This window comes from Gilbertella persicaria (assembly GCF_025201335.1).
Source record: "Gilbertella persicaria strain CBS 190.32 chromosome Unknown B0P05scaffold_15, whole genome shotgun sequence".
In the NCBI taxonomy this organism is placed as follows: domain Eukaryota; kingdom Fungi; phylum Mucoromycota; class Mucoromycetes; order Mucorales; family Choanephoraceae; genus Gilbertella; species Gilbertella persicaria.
Window position 1 is genome coordinate 466,901 of NW_026251976.1, and position 19,069 is coordinate 485,969.

General features: G+C 35.9%; 9 protein-coding genes across 9 annotated transcripts; 7 read left to right on the forward strand and 2 right to left on the reverse strand.

The window, feature by feature from the left end:
- The first annotated feature begins 980 nt into the window (after nt 1-980).
- B0P05DRAFT_537991 (uncharacterized protein) lies at nt 981-2,198 on the forward strand. Its single transcript, XM_051577793.1, has 5 exons — nt 981-1,571; nt 1,610-1,687; nt 1,756-1,857; nt 1,905-1,963; nt 2,008-2,198. The coding sequence occupies exons 1-5, from the start codon at nt 1,329-1,331 to the stop codon at nt 2,099-2,101; spliced, it is 576 nt and encodes a 191-aa protein (XP_051435981.1). The 5' UTR covers nt 981-1,328; the 3' UTR covers nt 2,102-2,198.
- A 182-nt stretch (nt 2,199-2,380) lies between these two features.
- Nucleotides 2,381-3,757, forward strand: B0P05DRAFT_537999 (S-adenosyl-L-methionine-dependent methyltransferase). The gene is made up of 7 exons (XM_051577794.1): nt 2,381-2,619; nt 2,668-2,699; nt 2,747-2,843; nt 2,940-3,206; nt 3,253-3,292; nt 3,355-3,471; nt 3,517-3,757. The coding sequence occupies exons 1-7, from the start codon at nt 2,389-2,391 to the stop codon at nt 3,714-3,716; spliced, it is 984 nt and encodes a 327-aa protein (XP_051435982.1). The 5' UTR covers nt 2,381-2,388; the 3' UTR covers nt 3,717-3,757.
- B0P05DRAFT_538003 (rab-GTPase-TBC domain-containing protein) lies at nt 3,758-5,419 on the reverse strand (the record flags this gene model as incomplete). Its single annotated transcript, XM_051577795.1, has 8 exons — nt 3,758-3,832; nt 3,913-4,512; nt 4,556-4,655; nt 4,737-4,830; nt 4,874-4,968; nt 5,012-5,077; nt 5,127-5,188; nt 5,233-5,419. Coding segments are annotated over 8 exons (1,229 nt in total), but the record flags the coding sequence as incomplete, so codon positions are not given.
- Nucleotides 5,420-7,460, forward strand: B0P05DRAFT_538007 (GPI transamidase component PIG-T). Its single transcript, XM_051577796.1, has 7 exons — nt 5,420-5,686; nt 5,741-5,918; nt 5,964-6,180; nt 6,235-6,321; nt 6,375-6,669; nt 6,735-7,098; nt 7,156-7,460. Exons 1-7 carry the CDS (start codon nt 5,506-5,508, stop codon nt 7,361-7,363), a joined length of 1,530 nt encoding a protein of 509 aa, XP_051435984.1. The 5' UTR covers nt 5,420-5,505; the 3' UTR covers nt 7,364-7,460.
- On the forward strand, nt 7,461-9,272 carry B0P05DRAFT_538012 (mitochondrial branched-chain alpha-ketoacid dehydrogenase kinase-domain-containing protein). The gene is made up of 5 exons (XM_051577797.1): nt 7,461-7,684; nt 7,730-8,634; nt 8,681-8,782; nt 8,835-8,881; nt 8,926-9,272. The coding sequence occupies exons 1-5, from the start codon at nt 7,498-7,500 to the stop codon at nt 8,987-8,989; spliced, it is 1,305 nt and encodes a 434-aa protein (XP_051435985.1). The 5' UTR covers nt 7,461-7,497; the 3' UTR covers nt 8,990-9,272.
- Nucleotides 9,205-11,027, reverse strand: B0P05DRAFT_538014 (uncharacterized protein). The gene is made up of 4 exons (XM_051577798.1): nt 10,057-11,027; nt 9,519-9,998; nt 9,296-9,475; nt 9,205-9,245 (listed from the first exon to the last, which is right to left on the reverse strand). The coding sequence occupies exons 1-4, from the start codon at nt 10,969-10,971 to the stop codon at nt 9,240-9,242; spliced, it is 1,581 nt and encodes a 526-aa protein (XP_051435986.1). The 5' UTR covers nt 10,972-11,027; the 3' UTR covers nt 9,205-9,239.
- A 372-nt stretch (nt 11,028-11,399) lies between these two features.
- On the forward strand, nt 11,400-13,347 carry B0P05DRAFT_538016 (lysyl-tRNA synthetase). The gene is made up of 5 exons (XM_051577799.1): nt 11,400-11,502; nt 11,549-11,574; nt 11,604-11,674; nt 11,732-12,724; nt 12,772-13,347. Exons 1-5 carry the CDS (start codon nt 11,435-11,437, stop codon nt 13,246-13,248), a joined length of 1,635 nt encoding a protein of 544 aa, XP_051435987.1. The 5' UTR covers nt 11,400-11,434; the 3' UTR covers nt 13,249-13,347.
- Nucleotides 13,348-14,496: 1,149 nt separating this feature from the next.
- B0P05DRAFT_61674 (uncharacterized protein) lies at nt 14,497-16,002 on the forward strand. The gene is made up of 6 exons (XM_051583412.1): nt 14,497-14,702; nt 14,743-14,909; nt 14,961-15,118; nt 15,167-15,794; nt 15,842-15,932; nt 15,980-16,002. Exons 1-5 carry the CDS (start codon nt 14,560-14,562, stop codon nt 15,856-15,858), a joined length of 1,113 nt encoding a protein of 370 aa, XP_051435988.1. The 5' UTR covers nt 14,497-14,559; the 3' UTR covers nt 15,859-15,932; nt 15,980-16,002.
- A 1,203-nt stretch (nt 16,003-17,205) lies between these two features.
- B0P05DRAFT_538022 (putative oxygen-independent coproporphyrinogen III oxidase) lies at nt 17,206-19,061 on the forward strand. Its single transcript, XM_051577800.1, has 12 exons — nt 17,206-17,344; nt 17,386-17,552; nt 17,601-17,611; nt 17,655-17,744; nt 17,787-18,003; nt 18,043-18,062; nt 18,111-18,175; nt 18,224-18,417; nt 18,461-18,522; nt 18,571-18,663; nt 18,707-18,793; nt 18,844-19,061. The coding sequence occupies exons 1-12, from the start codon at nt 17,271-17,273 to the stop codon at nt 19,036-19,038; spliced, it is 1,275 nt and encodes a 424-aa protein (XP_051435989.1). The 5' UTR covers nt 17,206-17,270; the 3' UTR covers nt 19,039-19,061.
- Nucleotides 19,062-19,069: the final 8 nt, after the last annotated feature.

A 19,069-nucleotide genomic window follows, 5' to 3' on the forward strand; every position in this document is an offset into this window, starting at 1 on the left:
GTCCAATGTCGTCTGAATTTCAATTCGAAAACAAATCAAAATTCTTTTTTAATTTTTTTTTTTCGTCTCTCTTTCTCTCCTTTCCTTATGTTTGCTAAAGATGATATTGAATAGAATCCAAGTACGCTATGCTTCTGTATTGGCTCATTTACCACCTTCACCATATTTATCTTCACATTCTGTTCATCAAACTCATCCTTATATCATTACACCGGCATCACAACCTATTACTGCCGGATCGAACAATGCCTTTAATCCCAACTATATTCCTAAAAATACAAAGGAAAGATTGACTCTTGATGAGCTCTATAGATTACTTGATAATTCTAAATATATGCATAAAATGATAGAAAATAGATATTTGGATAAATCGACTGAAGATGAAGAAGCATCTTTAGAAGAATTATTAGAGGAACAATATCGGTTAATTCAATTATTAAAGAAGAAATAAATATCATTGTCTATTTTGCAGGACTAATTAAGCCTTCAGAGAATCAGTTTCTTGTTGAAGTTGTGATAAAAATTGTTTGAGATATGTATTTTCTTTTGATAATCTTTCTGCCTTTTGAGTTAATTGTTCAATCCATTACTTTTTCTTTTGTCTACATTTAAAAGCTATATGGATAAATGAATACAACATTTAGATATATATGTATATATATAATGATTTTTTACCTGCTATTCTACTGCGCTCAAGACGTTTTCTTTTCATCTCTTCTGGGTTTTTGGTAGACTTTTCGACATACATATAGTGTTGGATTTTCATTGAATAATTAAAAAAGGAAAGTTTGAGTGTCAAAGAAAAGCACAGTAGTGGTTAAATCCCCGCTTAGAGGAACGCATGGTATCATACGTATTGGCACTAGAGAAATGCTCTTTTGATTGGCTATCGTTGTAGTATCCCTCTTACCTAACACTCATACGGAACATAAGCGCTTACCTATTTTAAGACAAGGAGTTTACTCTCTTTTTTTCTCTCTTTTTTCTTTTCTTTCTTTCTTTCTTTTATATATATATATTTCTCCAATATGTCCAGTCCCAAAATCATGGCCTCTACACTAGAAGCCAAAGGTTATGGGAATAGCCATGATAGACAAGCGTTAGATAAAGACTATCAGTTTCCAAGACACCTTATTGCTGATACCATGAAAGGTTGAGTATCTTTACAATCATTGCTGACTAATCTGTGATAGATGAAAACAAGACGCCGCTAGTGATTGTTGCATGTGGCTCTTATTCGCCTATCACGTATTTGCATTTAAGAATGTTTGGTAATCCTGTACGAGACAAGAAAAAAAGATCGCAGAAACATCTAATACTCGATAGAAATGGCAAGAGATCATTTTCAAGAACGTCTTCAGGAATTTGAGCTGTTGGCAGGTTATTATTCGCCTGTGTCTGATGCTTATATGAAGGAAGGGCTTGTAGAAGCAAAGCACCGAGTCAAGATGTGTCAATTAGCAGTCGAGAGTACTTCTGACTGGCTTATGGTAGATGAATGGGAGTCAAGACAGACCATGTATCAACGAACAGCTGTTGTACTTGATCACTTTGATCATGAGCTGAACACAGTGGGCGGGGAATCAAGACGAGTTCAGGCCAAATGAAGCCTATCAAGATTATGTTATTGGCTGGCGGTGATTTAATGGCATCCTTTGGTCATCCAGGAGTTTGGTCGTCTGAAGATGTAAGTCATTATATATATATATATATATATATATATGTAAAGTGTATTGACACATGAAGGTTCATTAGTTGCACCATATTGTGGGTGCCTATGGCTGTGTTATCATAGAAAGAACAGGTACAGATGTCTATGGATTCTTGCTGTCACACGATATTCTATACCAGCATAGAGTAAGCCTGTTTTCACTGTATTATCATGTTATTAACTCTTTTTATAGATGAATGTCATTATTATTAAGCAATTGATTCATAATGACATTAGTTCTACCAAGATAAGGCAAAGTATACTACACCTAACTTAGACTAACCAATGCTGTTTAGATTGTTTGTCAAGCGAGGCATGTCTGTCAAATACTTGCTGCCTAACCCTGTGATAGACTATATTGCAAACCATCAATTATACAATGCTGAATAGAGAAGAATTTAATTTAATTAATATGTTAAAAGTGACACAGAGATTGTAATTGCATTGTATTTTGGATAATAAACAACTGACTTTGATTCTTTTTAAACGCGTGTAACGATCATACCCTCTATTTTTGATAAAATGTCATGTCTTTTATGCTAAATTTTGCTTTTTTTTTTTAAGCCCAGGATTTTGAAATCTGACAGTCATTTCGTTAGATTAATATAAATAGCATTGCCTCTATTTTTTTTTTCTATTTTTTTTTTCTTTTTTTTCTTCTTCTCTTATAAGCAAACATGGGCTCCAGCATGTCTTCCAGTAGCAGCATTAGCAGCAAAAAGAAAGGAACGCTTAAACAGAATGGCATAAAAAAGCCAGTTGTACCTACTCCAAGTCATACCTCATCTGATCACTCGAGTCAACTGTCATCAGAAAGAGTCATGAAACAAGGAAGGCAATTCCATAATGAGTCTAATTCAGCTTATTGGTACCCTAATGACGACCAAGAATTAGATCGTCTTGTGGGAGTAAGCACTCTCATTTCTTTTTTTTTTTACTAATTTCTTTTTTTCAAGGAACATTTTGCACTCAAGACATTATTTAATGGGTACAACATATAGACATACATATATGATAGTTAACCCTATAATTTAGAAACATACCTGAAGGTCTTTTTGAGAAATTCTCGATTCCAGTAGAAGACAATGCCAAAATTCTGGATTTAGGCTGTGGACCAGGAACATGGATCATGGTAAGTGAAAGCATGTGTGTAAATTTAGTTATAGGAAGCGTCTCTATAAAATAAAAATCGGAATCAGAAAATAAATAATCATTTTAAAATGACTAGGATGTGGCCACTGAATTACCCAACAGTGAACTTGTTGGTGTTGATATATCTGATGTCTTTCCAAGCGATATTAGACCTTCTAATGTATCATTCAAGCTCAATAATATTTTAGACGGCATTGCATTCCCAGACAACACATTTGACATTGTTCATTTTCGATTCTTTTGTATCGCCCTTCGATCTGAAGAATGGATTCCTGTGCTCAAGGAAATTATGCGTGTTCTTAAGCCTGGTGGAATCATTGTTTCCAAGGAACCTGGCATGCTTGTAAGTAACATCATGGTATTATAATTCACTTATTGACTTTATTTAGCTTGAAGGCAACGAGTTTTTTAAGTGGGCTGGCAAAGTTTGTATGTAAAAAAATTTTTTTTTATTATTCTTTTAGTAACTTTATGTAACCTCACAAAAACAGTCATTGATAAGATGCTTGAACGTGGTCAAGAACCTTTTGCTTATGATAAGATTAATCAATATCTCAGTGAAGCAGGGTTTGAAATTGTTCACCATGAACATAAACCCATTGATTTCAGTAAGTACAATTGTCATTTAACCATATGTATTAAATAAGGATTAGGTAAACAGGATAGTGTCAGCAAAGAGTTCTTATGGGACATGAAAGGCATTTTCAAAAGCGGCCAACCTTATTTGGCTGAGTCTTTAGGAGTTCCAAATGAACGCTATGATGCCTTTTTGGATCGACTTGTCATTGAATTCCAAAAACCACCCGCGTGTTTTTGGCCCATTTCTTCTACTGTGGGAAGAAAACCATTGTAAAAGCTTCTTCTCTATCCTATAATAGGCTGTATTCATGATGTACATTTTTATTCCTTTATTATTCACCCATTTTATTTTTTCTTTTTTTAACTCATACACCGCTTGTTAACCATTCCCTATTATTATATGATTATGATAATTTTTTTTTTTTAGATATATATGAAATAAAAAAAATGCGTTTGTTATTTTTCTTTACCTTAGTAATTCTGCATTTGTCATGAAAATAGCAACAAGGCCTACACCTGCACCCACTGTAAACAATGTATATAAAGCAATATCCTTTGTATCCAATTGACGCAATTTGTCAAGTACATTAACTGAAGAAGAAATCTCCTTTAGTGTTACAAGCTCAATAGGTTTTCTTTCTTGAGTCTGTAAGATAGGAATTACTTTTTGTTGAATTGTGTTGTTCAGGTCTTGTAGGTTGTCAATGGGTATCCAATCCTTTTCAAAGCAATTGACAGTGGATTCTTGATCCAATGCAATCTGGCTTTTACATTGGATATCATAGACAGGATATCTTTCTTCTAAGACACATGCTTCTTGGCATAGTGTTTGGGCATCCAAATCTTTTGGTAGTTTAGTGAGGAAACTATGGAGGATGCTCACATCGCAAGGTAAGGCAAGTATCTCCTTTTTTCTAGAAAGTACAACTGCAGCAGCAAAGTAAAGGGGCATCAAAGGATTTGAGCACAAGAACAGATCAAATAATCGAGTTAGTTTTTCAAGGCTGTCTAGATCATGGCTGCACCATGTAAGGACCCAGGAAAGACAGTAATAAGGTAGTACACCTGCCCTATGGTTTGTTAGTAAAAATAAAGTGCATTTACTGTGCTTACTCTGAAATAAAAGCATGTAATTCCTTGTCTTCAAGTTGAATGAATGTATCTAATATAGTCAATTGCTTAAGTACAGGATCCATGTTCATAAACATCTCATCTGTATACAAAAGTTAAGGAAATATTATGTGGGTGTTAGTGTAAAAAAAAAAAAAAACAAAAAAAAACAAAAAAAAAGGATATCTTAGATAGAACAAAGCGACAGGTTCCATCAACTTGGAGGCATATTTCTCGCCAAAGAGTAATATAAATACAGAACAAATATCATGAAACCCCTAGCATGAATGAATATAGATTCATAGGTAAAGTTGGTCTTACCTGATAATAATGTAAAGAAGGATAGGACCTTAATACATGAGTAATGACTTTACTTAGTTGGTCTTGAAGTCTCTCTTTGTCTTCCTCCAAAATACCTGTATAAATAGTTACAAACAATACTTTTTGGTTGTATCTTACTTGTAGAAAATGTATGAAAAGATCGAATCACATCCAATTTGACTTGGCTTTCATCTTTATGAGGAGCTATAGACATTGATTCAGTACATGGTAACACAAGTTTTTTTTTTCTTACTTTCAAGTGAGCCTTCTATCACTTTGTCAACTTCTTTATCTGTGCAATGCAATAAAAAGGGCCTTAAAGAGAATCAATAACATATTGACTTGGAATTTTCTCTCACCATACTCTTCTTCGAATAGCATCACTTCGAAAGCCTTCTTCTCGGCCAATCTCACGTAATAAAGCATAGTTCTCGGTCTTTAGTGCTTGGTTGATCTTAAAAGTAGATTTGTACTCGTCATTTTCGTGAGCTGGTTTATTCGAGCTCTTCTTGACTCTCTTTCGTTGTCTTTGTTTGCGTTTCATATGAAGAAGAGAAAAGAAAGCGTGAATCAAACACGGTCACAAGCATAAATAAACAAGTGAGCGGAAGTAAGTTTCAAACGCGTTTACTATGCGATCATTATTAGGGATTGGCTTGTGTCTGATGGGCATTGCTCACGCACAACTGTCTGACCGTATTTCTGAGGAATACAATGAAGATTTGACACTGCGTAACTTGCCTGATGGCAAATTACTTGCTCATTTTGAATTCAACACAAGAGTCAATGCGCATACGCAATCAAACGCACCATGTAAAACTACATGATTGAATAATCAAATACTAATCCATTCCTATTTTTTCGTAGTGTTAGATTATGGTCTTTACCCAAAAGCCATTGGTGAAGTACTTCAGTCTTTTAATGTACGCGAAATGCATCTTTCATTTACTCAGGGCAGATGGAACTATGAAGAATGGGAGTATCCACCTACATTATCAGCAGGCACAGGTGTTGAATTATGGGCATGGCTTAAAGATACTCAAGAGTAATAGTGTTTGATTGTTATACATAGATGCTCATGTCATTGCAGCATAGATGATCAATGGAAATCACTGACAAATACCCTTTCTGGTCTATTTTGTGCTTCACTCAACTTTATTGACGAAACCATTACTACTGAGCCTCGTTTACTGTTTCAATCAGAAGAAATGAGACATGAACAGCTAAGATATGGCTCTTTGCCTCATGAAAATGTGTGTACAGAAAACTTGACACCTTGGATCAAACTATTACCATGTAAATCAAAGGTAACATGGTATGCAGACACACATATCAAACTATACTTACTCTCATTTGTATAGTCTGGTATCTCTGTACTCTTAAACCCACATCGAATCTATAATTCCAATTTTCATTCTATGGCTATTCATGCAAAATCCATTTGTATGGCAAGTATGCTTTTCTTCCCTTATTTTTTCTTAATATATACTTATGTTTGTAGAATGATGCTTGTACTGAACGTCAATTGGAATTAAAGCAAACAGTCACTTCTGTAATGGATCCAATCAGAGACTCAAGCCGACGAGATTGGTCTTTGGCATCTGTTTTTGATAGACAACTTAGACAAGCTTGCCCGGTAGCCAATCAAAGTCGAGTGTCTGTTGATCTAACAAATGCCGGTAATGAATATGAATTAAAACCAGCAGGACAGCAACAAGGAAACGCAGTCACCTACCATTTATCAAAAGAACCATTAGATATTCGTATGGATTGGAGACAATCTTCATTTGATTATCGTAAGTCAATTGGTCCTACAATGTAAGCTTATTTTGTTTATTTATTTATTTTTTTACTGGTGTAGCTCTTGAGCCTGTTCAACCTATAATTTATGCAGAACGTTATTTTACTGGTTATGGACAAGAACATGGTGGCCTTAAGGTGACTATTCATAACCGAAATCAATTAGAAGCCATGCCAGTCATTTACTATGACTCTTTACCTTGGTACTTAAAATTATATCTACATACACTCAAGATAGACCATCCAGATGTAGAAGTCAAACAGATATATTATCAACCAGCCATTGATAGAGGAAGACCGAATACGATTGAATGTGAATTAATGATACCAGCCAATACAACAGTGACACTCTCTTTGGAGTTTGATAAGGTCTTTTTGAAATATACGGAGCATCGCCCTGATGCGAATAGAGGATTTGATGTCGGGTAAATAGTAAAGCGTGAGAAATAACAGCGTATAATTTATATTCTCCGAATGTGTAGGTCTGCCATTATCACAGCCTGGTTACCATCATCGCAGAGTATGAAGCGTATCTATACAGACACTTTATTGGTTAGATTACCTACACCTGATTTCAGTATGCCCTACAATGTAATTACCTTAACATGTACTGTGATTGCATTGTTCTTTGGATCGCTTTTCAACTTGCTTATACGTAATTTCACTGTACTCAATGATGCGTGTAACTAATGAATTCGGGTCTGTACGGACAAAAGTGAATAAATTATTATGAATCTGAAAAATGCGGGGTAACCAATGACATGTGAACTATAAATATGTGTTGACTCATCCTTTTTTTCACTCTGTTCCTTTTTTTTTTACTCATGTTTCAACTTTCACCACAATTATATGATAAAATAAAATACTTTGCTCGGTTTCCTCAAACAGGAGTATCGCTTAGACAAATGGTTATGTTTGGTAAGAGAAAAGATCTTGATGCAATGTATTCAATCTGTTCAGGGCAAAACCCTTCTCAGGCTACTCTGTTCAAGGCCAGTCAGTTCCTACATGGTAAGCACCTACATATATAATTCAAGTTAGACTCATGTGTATTAGAGGAACTGCCTATTCGACTTGCCCACCGTGTCAAAGAATTGGATGAACTACCACGCAATTTAAACAATATGCCTTCTATCAGAAAAGTAAGAGACTGGTATGCACAGTCATTTCAAGACCTTGTTGAACTTGATATACCACGTATTTCTCAAACTATAAAAGACAAACTCGTCGCCAAATCAGACACATGCCTTCCTCACAGCATACCTAACCCTTCGCTCGGTAAATACAACCATCAAAAGAACCTTCATCCTTCTGTTCCTATTGGACACCGATACTACAATAATGTAGATCAAATTCAAGTGCCACCCGAGATTGTCGATTATACAAGCACATTTGTCAAAACTATTGAAAAGGTCAAGAAGAGACATGATCCTGTTGTGACTACGATCGCACAAGGAATATTAGAATACAAGGAACATTTAAATTCTCCTTTGATTGATACCGAAGTACAGCAATTTCTCGATAGATTTTACATGTCACGTATTGGTATACGTATGTTGATCGGGCAACATGTCTCCCTGTATCGAGGACCCAACCGAAAGAATTATGTAGGTGTTATTTGTACTAAAACCAATATTCGAGATGTTGCCCTGGATGCTATTGCCAATGCCAAGTTCATTTGTGAAGAACATTATGGTCTTTATCAGGCACCTGAAGTACATATGTTCTGTCCCGGCGATATTGAATTTATGTATGTTCCTTCTCACTTGAACCATATGTTGTTTGAGTTACTCAAGAACTCACTGCGTGCAGTGGTGGAGAGATATGGCAGTGATTATGAAGATCAATATCCTGCTATTAAACTTGTGATTGCACATGGCAAAGAAGATATTACGATCAAAATTTCAGATGAAGGTGGAGGTATTCCTCGCTCAGGTATTCCATTAGTTTGGACCTACATGGTATGCTGTTTAGATTACAGACACAGTTAGGCTTACATTGAATTAGTATACAACAGCACAAGCACAAGAATTAGAACCTGGCTTCAGCCAATCTGATTTTAAAGCACCTATGGCTGGTTTTGGCTATGGATTGCCTATTTCAAGATTGGTAAGCTTGGAAACAATTTAAGTCTCTTTTTTTTTTAACCATGATCGTATAGTATGCTCGTTACTTTGGTGGTGATTTAAAGCTCATCTCTATGGAAGGGTAAGTTTATCTGATCTTTTATTTGATTTAACCTTCCTATATAGATATGGCACAGATGTTTATTTGCATTTGAACAGATTATCAAATAGCGATGAACCACTCATGTAAATAACTTTAGACCTTTTTTTCTTTCTTTGTAACATAATAAAAGACAGTGTAATAATATATACAATATTGTAGATACGAAAACGAACAAGACATGTTTGTCCAAGAACTCGAACAACAGGAAGAGGACGGCCAAGTATCTATTGCTGCTGCTTAGGTTTCTTTTGTTGCTTATGTTTTTATACCCTTATTTATTCTACTATATGTACAATTTGTATCTATCTATCTATCTATCTATCTATCTATGTACACATTATGCCTATATATATAAAAGATTAGATTTAACCCTTCACTTGACAGAACACTTACAGGAATAGTGACATATTCTCTTTTGGCCAACATCTTCTTCACCATGGCTTTACGAGACTTTGAGTTTCTGTTTCTCCATAATCGAGCGCATTTGACCCACGTAAAGATACCTACAAGAATCAAAATAATCACACCACTCACAACAGACGTCCGAATTAAGCCTAGAAATGCTTGTCCGTTCTATCTCAGTCAGTTTACTTGTCGACTTTTTTTTGGCACTTACATCATCTGCCCACCAACATGTTCCATATCGACCAATGACCCAACATGAGTCTTCATTATAAGCCCAATTCAAATTGATCCAAACTCTGTCTTGTTCAATATCAGTCTGATCAAGCAAACGTTTTAATATCGTATTTTGTCTTGGTATATGAGGGACATCAAAGGTGTAATTGTCAGGACAAGAGGTCATGGAACGGTCATAAGAATAAATGTCTTGTGTGATCATCCATGTATCTGGATCATCCAGTGATCGACAAGCAACTCGGTATTGTTCAGAACAATCAGTTGCCTTCCAGCGTCCATTATGTAAAAGCATGGCTGCACATCGCTTGTCTTTGTTGGCCTGAGGTTCATTGATATCCCATGACCAGATAGTAGACAATATATTGTCTGCTAAATGACCACGATCGAAATCAGAAGCAATGGACTTATTTGTGGAATAATTGCTCGAGGTAAAATAAGGTGAATAACCGCATTCTGTCTAAGAAGAATAAAAAAATAAGATGGAGAGTAGTTCTCTTTTTTTTTAACTGTCTTACCACATTGACAGCTGTTGTATAAGTAAATGAAGTTTGATTCATGTCACTAGCAAATGCCCATGAATGATTTTGAGGGCAACTCTGGAATGTCACGCCACGAACAAGACTTGTAGAGTCAAAAATAGTATGATTGTCCAATGAGGTGAGGCGGTAAGAAGTTTTGCCGGTAGGCAAGGTACCGAACCCTACAAGCAATTGCACATTATTCTGAATCAAATAAAGCCATTGAGGCCATACATTAGATTGTTGTTGTTGCAAAAGCAGGAAATAGGATTGTCTTCCGTTCGCAAAAAACGAAAGGTTCATGTCTAAACGATCCGTGGTCAAGTTGAAAGGCGTATAAATCCGAGGTGCAGATGTTGTATTTGAAATGGAATTCTGGATAATCTCTGCTAAATTAGAATCTGTTGTGTTTGTGTTTGTACTTAAGTCATGCAGATTTAAAACAATAAAAACAAGGTCTGTTTTGGTTGCCATACGTGCTGTCTCGGTTGAAACTAAATACTCGTTGACAATGGAGAGAAATTGAGCGAGCGTGGCGTTACTGGAGCATGTAGTATCATCAGGTATGGACTGAAGCGGAAAAGGACATAATTGCCAGTCCAACTGGTCCCAATAGATATCCAAAATCAATCGTTTGTAACCCATGTCAAGTATATCCCTCACACCCGATAATCGAGCAAATGAATAATTGTCTTGAAAATAGGCAGAGGAGAGTGAGAGTGTGGGCCATATTAGCTGGTCAATGGTTACGTTGGCACCGAGATCTCGTTGAATACGTAGTGGTGTGGTTATGGTGGAGGAGACAGAGGATTGGTTTTGGTAGGGTGTATCCCCAAGGTATTTAAATAAGCGAGAAGTCGAGGCTGTACATAATGTTGAAAAAATAAGGATGAGAATGGCATTAATCAGCATGGCGTGGGCTTTGTTTGGCCGCCTCTCACAATCTCAAAGTGCTACGAAAAAAAAAAAAAAAGAAACAAGAGAAAAAGAGCATTGTAATTCCGCCGGAAAAAGATACTTTGTTTCAATTGTCACTAGACCCTATTGTAGCACTGATTTCTTTTATTTTCTTTCTTTCAGGAATTAGACAGTCTTTTGTCGACTGATAATCAAATCACTATTTATCAAGATAAAATAGCCAAAAAAAAAAAGAGCAAAATCTAGGTTATGCCATGCAGTGACTTGACAAAAGAAGACCAAAACCTAGTAGCCCTTAATTTGCTTTCTTAAATGTTGCCTTTTCATGCAATCCAAATAAACTGCGGCTTTGAATTAGATCAAAAAGATTATCTGCCCTTTTTTGAAAAGCCGCAAGTCAAATTTTTATTCAAAACAAAATTTTTTTTCTTTACCTCTTTCTTCTCTTTATACAACTATGTCTGAAAACGTTGACCAAAAGAACCTTCAAAAGGACCCCGTTACTGGGGAGATGATCTCCAAGTCGTATGTATTTATCTGAAAAAAAGAAAACGATATTCATTTTCTATAGTGAGTTCAAGAGACGTGAAAAGCTTCGTGCTAAGGAAGCTCAGAAGGCTGCCAAGGCTGCTGCTGCCCCCCTAAGGAGGTTAAGGCTAAGAGTGAAGAAGAGGGCGAAGAAGAATTGAACCCTAACGTAAGTACCTATTTATATATAGATACAGAACACATATTAAAGAGTTGTCAATATTAGCAATACTTTGAAATGCGTTCCAAGGCTATCAACAAGCTCCGTGAAAACCCCAATCCTGAACCTTATCCTCACAAGTTCCACGTTGAAATGTCTCTTCCCGAATTCATCGAAAAGTTCAACAAGCTTGAAGCTGGTGACCGTCTTGACGACCAAGTCATTACACTTGCTGGTCGTATCCATAACAAGCGTGCCTCTGGTGCCAAGTTGAGATTTTATGACTTGCACGGCGAAGGTGTTAAGATCCAAATCATGGCCTCTCTTCAAGATAATGAAGGTGAAGACTATGCTGAAATCCATGATCTTTTGAGACGTGGTGATGTTGTTGGTGTCAAGGGTGTTCCTGGTAAGACCAAGCGTGGTGAATTGTCCATTTTCCCCAAGAAGGTCACTCTCTTGTCCCCTTGTCTTCGTATGTTGCCCAAGGCCAACTATGGTTTTAAGGATATGGAACTTAGATACCGTCAACGTTATCTTGATTTGATCATGAACAACTTTGTTCGTGACAAGTTCAAGGTTCGTTCTCAAATCATTACCTATGTTCGTTCTTTCCTTGACCAACGTAACTTCCTTGAAGTCGAAACCCCCATGATGAACACCATTGCTGGTGGTGCTACTGCCAAGCCTTTTGTTACTCACCACAATGATCTCAAGTTGGACATGTTTATGCGTATTGCTCCTGAGCTTTACTTAAAGATGTTGGTTGTTGGTGGTCTTGACCGTGTCTATGAAATCGGTCGTCAATTCCGTAACGAAGGTATTGATTTGACTCACAACCCTGAATTCACTACTTGTGAATTCTATATGGCTTATGCCGATATGTATGACTTGATGGATATGACTGAAGAACTTGTTTCCAGTATGGTCATGAAGCTCTTTGGCAAGTACCAAATCCAATACCACCCTCAAGGTCCTGATGGACCTGTGATGGACATTGATTTCACTCCTCCCTTCAAGCGTATTGATATGATCACCACTTTGGAAGAAAAGTTGGGCGTCACTTTCCCCCTGGCGATCAACTCCACACTGAAGAAACTAACAAGTTCTTGAACGACATTTTGATCAAGCAAGGTATCGATTGTTCTGCTCCTCGTACAAATGCTCGTATGTTGGACAAGCTTGTGGGTGAATACCTTGAAAGCACCTGTATCAGTCCTACTTTCATTACTGGTCACCCTCAAATGATGTCTCCTTTGGCCAAGAAGCACCGTGACCGTGCTGGTCTCTGTGAACGTTTCGAAATGTTTGTTGCTACCAAGGAAGTCTGTAATGCTTACACTGAATTGAACGATCCCTTCGATCAACGTGAACGTTTTGCCGAACAAGCTAACCAAAAGGCTGCTGGTGACGATGAAGCTCAAATGATCGATGAAAGTTTCTGTCAATCTCTCGAATTTGGTCTTCCTCCTACTGGTGGTTGGGGTATGGGTATCGATCGTCTTACCATGTTCTTGACCAACTCCAACAATATCAAGGAAGTTCTCTTGTTCCCTGCCATGAAGCCTGAAGAAAACAATTAGAATTAATTATATATATATATATACAGTGTGTGTTTGTTTGTTTGTATAAATAAAAAGAAAATTGACAATTCAATTGACATTTACATAACAATAAGGGGGGGGAGTAATATTTACCACGTGGGTATAATAGATAATAAACATATATTGTATTTACGTTTGATTCTGTCAGTGCATGAATAGCTAAATCGAGTAAAAGTTTGAAATCCTCGAATCATACATTTCCAGATCCCAGCCACTTTCCATTGTTGGCAACATCCTTTTGTCTAATTTAAATAAACCAACTATCCTTAGATGGTAATCATTCTAGGTGTTTCATAACGCGTTTTTTTGTTAGCGTACTATTACCGCGCACTTGAAATGTATTTCACACACAAGTCAATTCTTTTTTTTTTCTCTCTCTCTCCCCTTTATTTTTTTTTTTTTTTGGGTTAACTATCGATCGTCTAATTTTATAATTGCGATTAATTGTTATGGTATCATTCGCATTTAGTATTTCAATTTTGTAAACTGCCAATGTATTTTTGACTTTTAAAAAAATGTGTGTTGTGCAATCATGTAGGGATCGATCGAAACCAACATAATGAAAAAGTGTCTGAGCCCTCTCCTTTATTTCCTTTTCAGTGCTATAGGTTAATTTTATTTTATTAAAGTTCAAGTCCTAATAAACAAAGAATTACACAACAACAATGCCATCAATTTAGAACAAGATTATATGAATTGAACAAAAGAGAGACTTTAAATTGTCCTTGTTCTTGATTGACATTGTCTATAAACCAAATTGGATTTAAACTACATATGGATCCATTGCTTAGTTTGATTATTGTTCTATTTCTCTACTAAATAGAGCCATGCTGCTACACAATTACACAATTGTGTCACAATAAGGTCAGTTTATGACAGTTTGATCATTATGGGGGGGGGGAATAAAAAGAGAATAAAAGAAGAAATGTGAAATACTCAATTGGGGGGTAGAAATAAAGTACAAGTTATGTAGATCGAATCAATGTGCAATCAATGTCGATTTTATTTCGTAAATAAGTGGCTGTACCTTTTCCTTAAATGAGTTGACCTTATGTGAAATTGAATTCGATCGATCCTTGTCTTGAAAATCCTTGATGTTTTAACTTTATCTTTTCAATGTCTACAATAGGTCGACCCTTAATTCATGTCCTCCGGTATTTTGGAAATAAATAAATAAAAAAAAGGCCTTATTTTTTTTTTTAAATTTTTTCTTTTCCTTTTTTCTCTCCTTCATTTTATTTTCTTGAGAAATAACAATAAAAAAAAAAAGACCTAGTTTGTTCTTTAGTTATGCCAAAAGAACAAAAACTGAATGAAAATCAACTATTAAACAACAAACAACAAAGACAACAAATCAACATGCCTACTTCATCTGTTTCCCAAGCTTACCCTTTTGGTATCTCATTTTCTTCCAACGTACAGATAAGCGAAAGGTATGTTAATTACTATGCATACAGACGCTAAATATAACAGTGATGATATTGCATACATTGAAAAAAGAACTGCTCATAACGCCCTCGAAAGACAAAGAAGAGAAGGACTTAATTCTAAGTTTCAAGAACTTGCTCATGTCTTGCCTGCATTGCAACAAATTCGAAGACCCAGCAAGAGCATGATTGTCGCCAAATCTCTTGAGTTTGGTAACCTATCTCTATCTTCATAAGCATGGTTAATAACACTCTTTTGTGTAGTCTCAAACGCTCAAGAAAGAGAATCAGAATACCAAGAACAACTACGTACTTTACGTAAAGAAAACGAACAGTTGATGAGACAAGCTAGCCTTTCTAGAAAACGAAACAAAAAACAAGAACGCAAAAGCAAAAGTCCATCACCTAAACAGCAAGAAGAAGTAAGCTTTCATAAATCAACTTCAAAAAAACTTACAACCAAAGTGAAGCCGGCTTCTCATGAAACACCATCTCCTAAACAAGAATATATTAGCAAGAAACGATCCAGAGAAGATGCTTCACCGCCCATGGATTCACCTCAACAGCTATTGTCTCCTCCCCTTGTTCAATCTAATGTAAACAAGAAGAGAAAGAAAAACACAACAACTGAAACACAAAGCTCATCTTATACTCTTCAACCCCTGACGACAGAACAACCCTCGATGGCACAAAGGCAGTTTTATCATCAAAGATACGATAGTGTCCAATCTGTTTCAACCTCTTCTACATCTTCCAACTTCATTTCTGCTCAAATACAACCTGAAATGATATCGCCTGCAGTGTCTAGACACAACAGCCTTACGATTAGTGACCCATTATCATTGGCATTCAACAATGAAAACAATAGCGACATGCTGATAAATCCGTCTTTCAATATGACTTCACCCTTTGGAACAGAACATGTCTTTTACAACACATTTGATCATATTGTTAGTTCCATTCCTGCTTTAAGAACCCCAATCGGTAGTTCTTCTTCTTCTGTGATTCAGCCACAGCAACAACCAGAAGAAACCAATTATGACCCAACATTAGATATTTTAAATTCCTTTATGCAAGCACAAGACCCTTCTTCTGAACGTAAGCTAAATCGTATTTCTGTTTAGTTTCTTAAATCCTTCATGTAGATCAATACTGGCATTGATCTTCTAAAGAAACCTACAATGTTATTTTGAACTCTTTTATGCAAGCACAAGTTCCCTTTTTTTTTTTTTGAACGTAAGTTAAATGATATTCTTGTTTAGTTTCTTATACCTGTAGTATAGGTCAATACTGGCATTGATCTTCTCAAGAAATCTGTAACGATTCAATATTAGATATTCTAATTCCCTCTATGCAAGCAATTTTTTTTTTATTACAAGCTAAATAGTATTCCTTTTTAGTTTTATATATCCCTTAAGTAGATCAGTACTGGCATTGATCTTCTAAAGAAATCTATATTTATTTCCCCTCTATGTCTTCTCCTTTTTTTTTCTTTGATACAGTGCGGCTGGTAGATATTGTCACTTTGTAAAAAAAAAAAAAAAAAAAAAAAAAAAAAAAATGTCGCTAAGCCAAAAATAAATGATAATTTGGGCAAGATGATTGTCATTCTCCAAAAAGCATGCTCAAAAATGATCATGTCCACTTCGTAATTATGATTTCCAGTTTCAAAGAGAAAAAAAAACTTATTGGCAGCTTTTATTGACTTGGTTGAATCAACAACAGCCTAGCGCCAAGAAATCATGGTAAGTAGGAGGACAGCAAACGATTTGAGTTCTCGATACCCTAAAAGCTATTTGATTTATCGATATTATGACTTAACCAACCGCATTATACTCCTTTGTCAATATAGATTTTTGACAACCAAGATTTTCTTGTTTTCTCTCGTTTTTTGTACATATCAAATCATAGATCATTCTAAAGGATTTTTTTTATTACATCAAATACTCTCTTTAGGCTTATCTAGTCTTACTGTCATATAAAACATCTATTCCATGTGAATAAATAAGGTAATGATACACTAAACAAAGTTGAATGAATCGCCCTGCTCGTGCTTTCACCATAAAGAGTAATTTTTATATCCTTTCAGTTTGCAAGTAATACAAAAGAGCCAACAAAATGGGCTTTCAGAAGCAGACAGTAGCCCAATACAGCAGCTATATAGGGACAAATGCCAATGAGAGGAGTATCATTGGACACAAACTCAAGTCCCTGAATGGCAGCTTCGTTTGAGGGACTTTCCTTTTTCTACCATGCTTTCAATATCCTTGGAACAATGAATGATTGGTTTTTCTTTGGGTCATTCTATCATTTGATTTGCACACGTTCGAAAACGTTCTAATTGCCCTGAAAACAAGCTTAGAAGATAGGATCTCTTTTTTTTTTAAAAAAAAAAATGTTACCATACAGTCTTCATGCGAATGGATGACGGTGCAACTCCGATAATCGCGTACTCTGAGAATCACCTTACTGTTTTCTGCAATTAAATCACTTTTAAGGAGAGAGACAAAGAAAAAAAAAAAGTGACGCTTGTCACACACGTAAAAATTATCATTTTTTTTTCTACTTTGAAATATGCGATTATCTAATGTATTAAGAACAAATCAATCCTCTTTTTCTATCTATATTCACTGGCCTTATTGTCAAAGGTAAATATTGCTTAGTAAATGTCTGTTCTTATTTTCAATAGCAAATGTACTTATTGTAACTTCAATAAATATGTCAACCCAAAAGACCCACCTTATGACCGTCTTGCCAAAGCTATGGCCACTGAACTTAACTGGTACTTGAACCAACCGAAATACCAATTGCAACACCGAAGACTTCACTCTGTTTATTTTGGGGGAGGAACACCAAGTAAAGTATTAATGAAATACGCTTTTATTCATACAATAGCTTTGTTAGGTTTAGCCAAGGTATTGTATCGTACGATAAAAGACAAAAATTGACCATGATCAGCCCTCTGTCATGGCGACGCTTTTAGAAACAATTCAACGATTCGTTCATATTGGTCATGACACGGAAATCACTGCAGAGTTTAATCCGACGGTAATTCATCTCAATTTTACTTTATTTAATTTATTTCAATAGTCTGTCGAAATGACGAAATTAAGGGCGTTTCGAGATGTGGGGATCAACCGCTTATCACTTGGCATTCAATCATTTGACTCTAACGATTTAAAGATATTGGGACGAGATCATTCAGGAAAAGAAGCATTGGATGCATTGTTGATGGCTAAAGATGTCTTTACTAAAGAAAGAGTCAGCTTCGATTTGATTTATGCTCGGCCTGGACAAACACTAGAAGGTACATCAAGTTAGTTTGAAATTATATTCACTTTATTAGCTTGGAGAAAAGAATTAAAAGTAAACTTGACGAGTTGTTTCATTCAAATATTTATCGCTTATGTGTAGCAAGCACTGGACATAGCTGGTGATCATCTATCTATGTATCAACTTTCGCTTGAGAAAAGCACACCGTATGTACAAGACTTGGTTCGATAAAACACACTCATGAATCTATCTAGTCTGCATAAACAGACACTAAAGCGACTTGTCCCAACTATGCCTAATTCAGATAAAGCAGCTGACATGTATGAAGAAACTGTCAATATGGCTCAAGAACATGGCTTTGCACATTACGAAGTATCGAGTTACGCAAGAACTCAGAAGGCAATCAGTAGGCATAACTTTGCCTATTGGCAGGGCATGGACTTTTTAGGTGAGTGGTTGTCTGAGTTGATTTTGACGTCAATCCATGTCAGGTATAGGTCCAGGTGCACATGGAAGATTGACAGACAATCAACAACGTATTCGTACGTTTGGTGTAAGTGGGATAAACGCTTGGTATGTATATGCTTATATGTCTCTACAGGAATTTCATCCCGAAAAATACATGGCCTTGTGTGAAGCAGAGGGTGAAGGCATTCGTAAATGTCAGCCTATTTCATCACAAGACATGATGGAGGTATGTTGCTTATTTCACCACTTCTTCTTATTTTCTATATTAGGAACTTATTGTATTTGGTATGCGCACACGCATGGGTATACCAAGATCAAGATTTATGTCTATGACGAATGGAAAAAATCTAGATGATGTAAATGATTTTCCTATTTTTTTTATTAGTGACTTAACTAATTCAATCAGTTTCTAGACCAAGAGGCTCTCGCCTTGTTTGTTAAAGCAGGTTTTCTAATAGATGAATCAAGTCTGACAAAAGATATGGAACATTATATACCAAAAGAACTATTACATGAATGGTCTCAAGGTGGCATTAGGCCTACTGAATCAGGATTAGCAAGAATTGATTCAATTCTTCCTCGTTTAATCAAGTTTATTTAACAAGAGTTTCAATAAAAGAGGGAATGGGTAT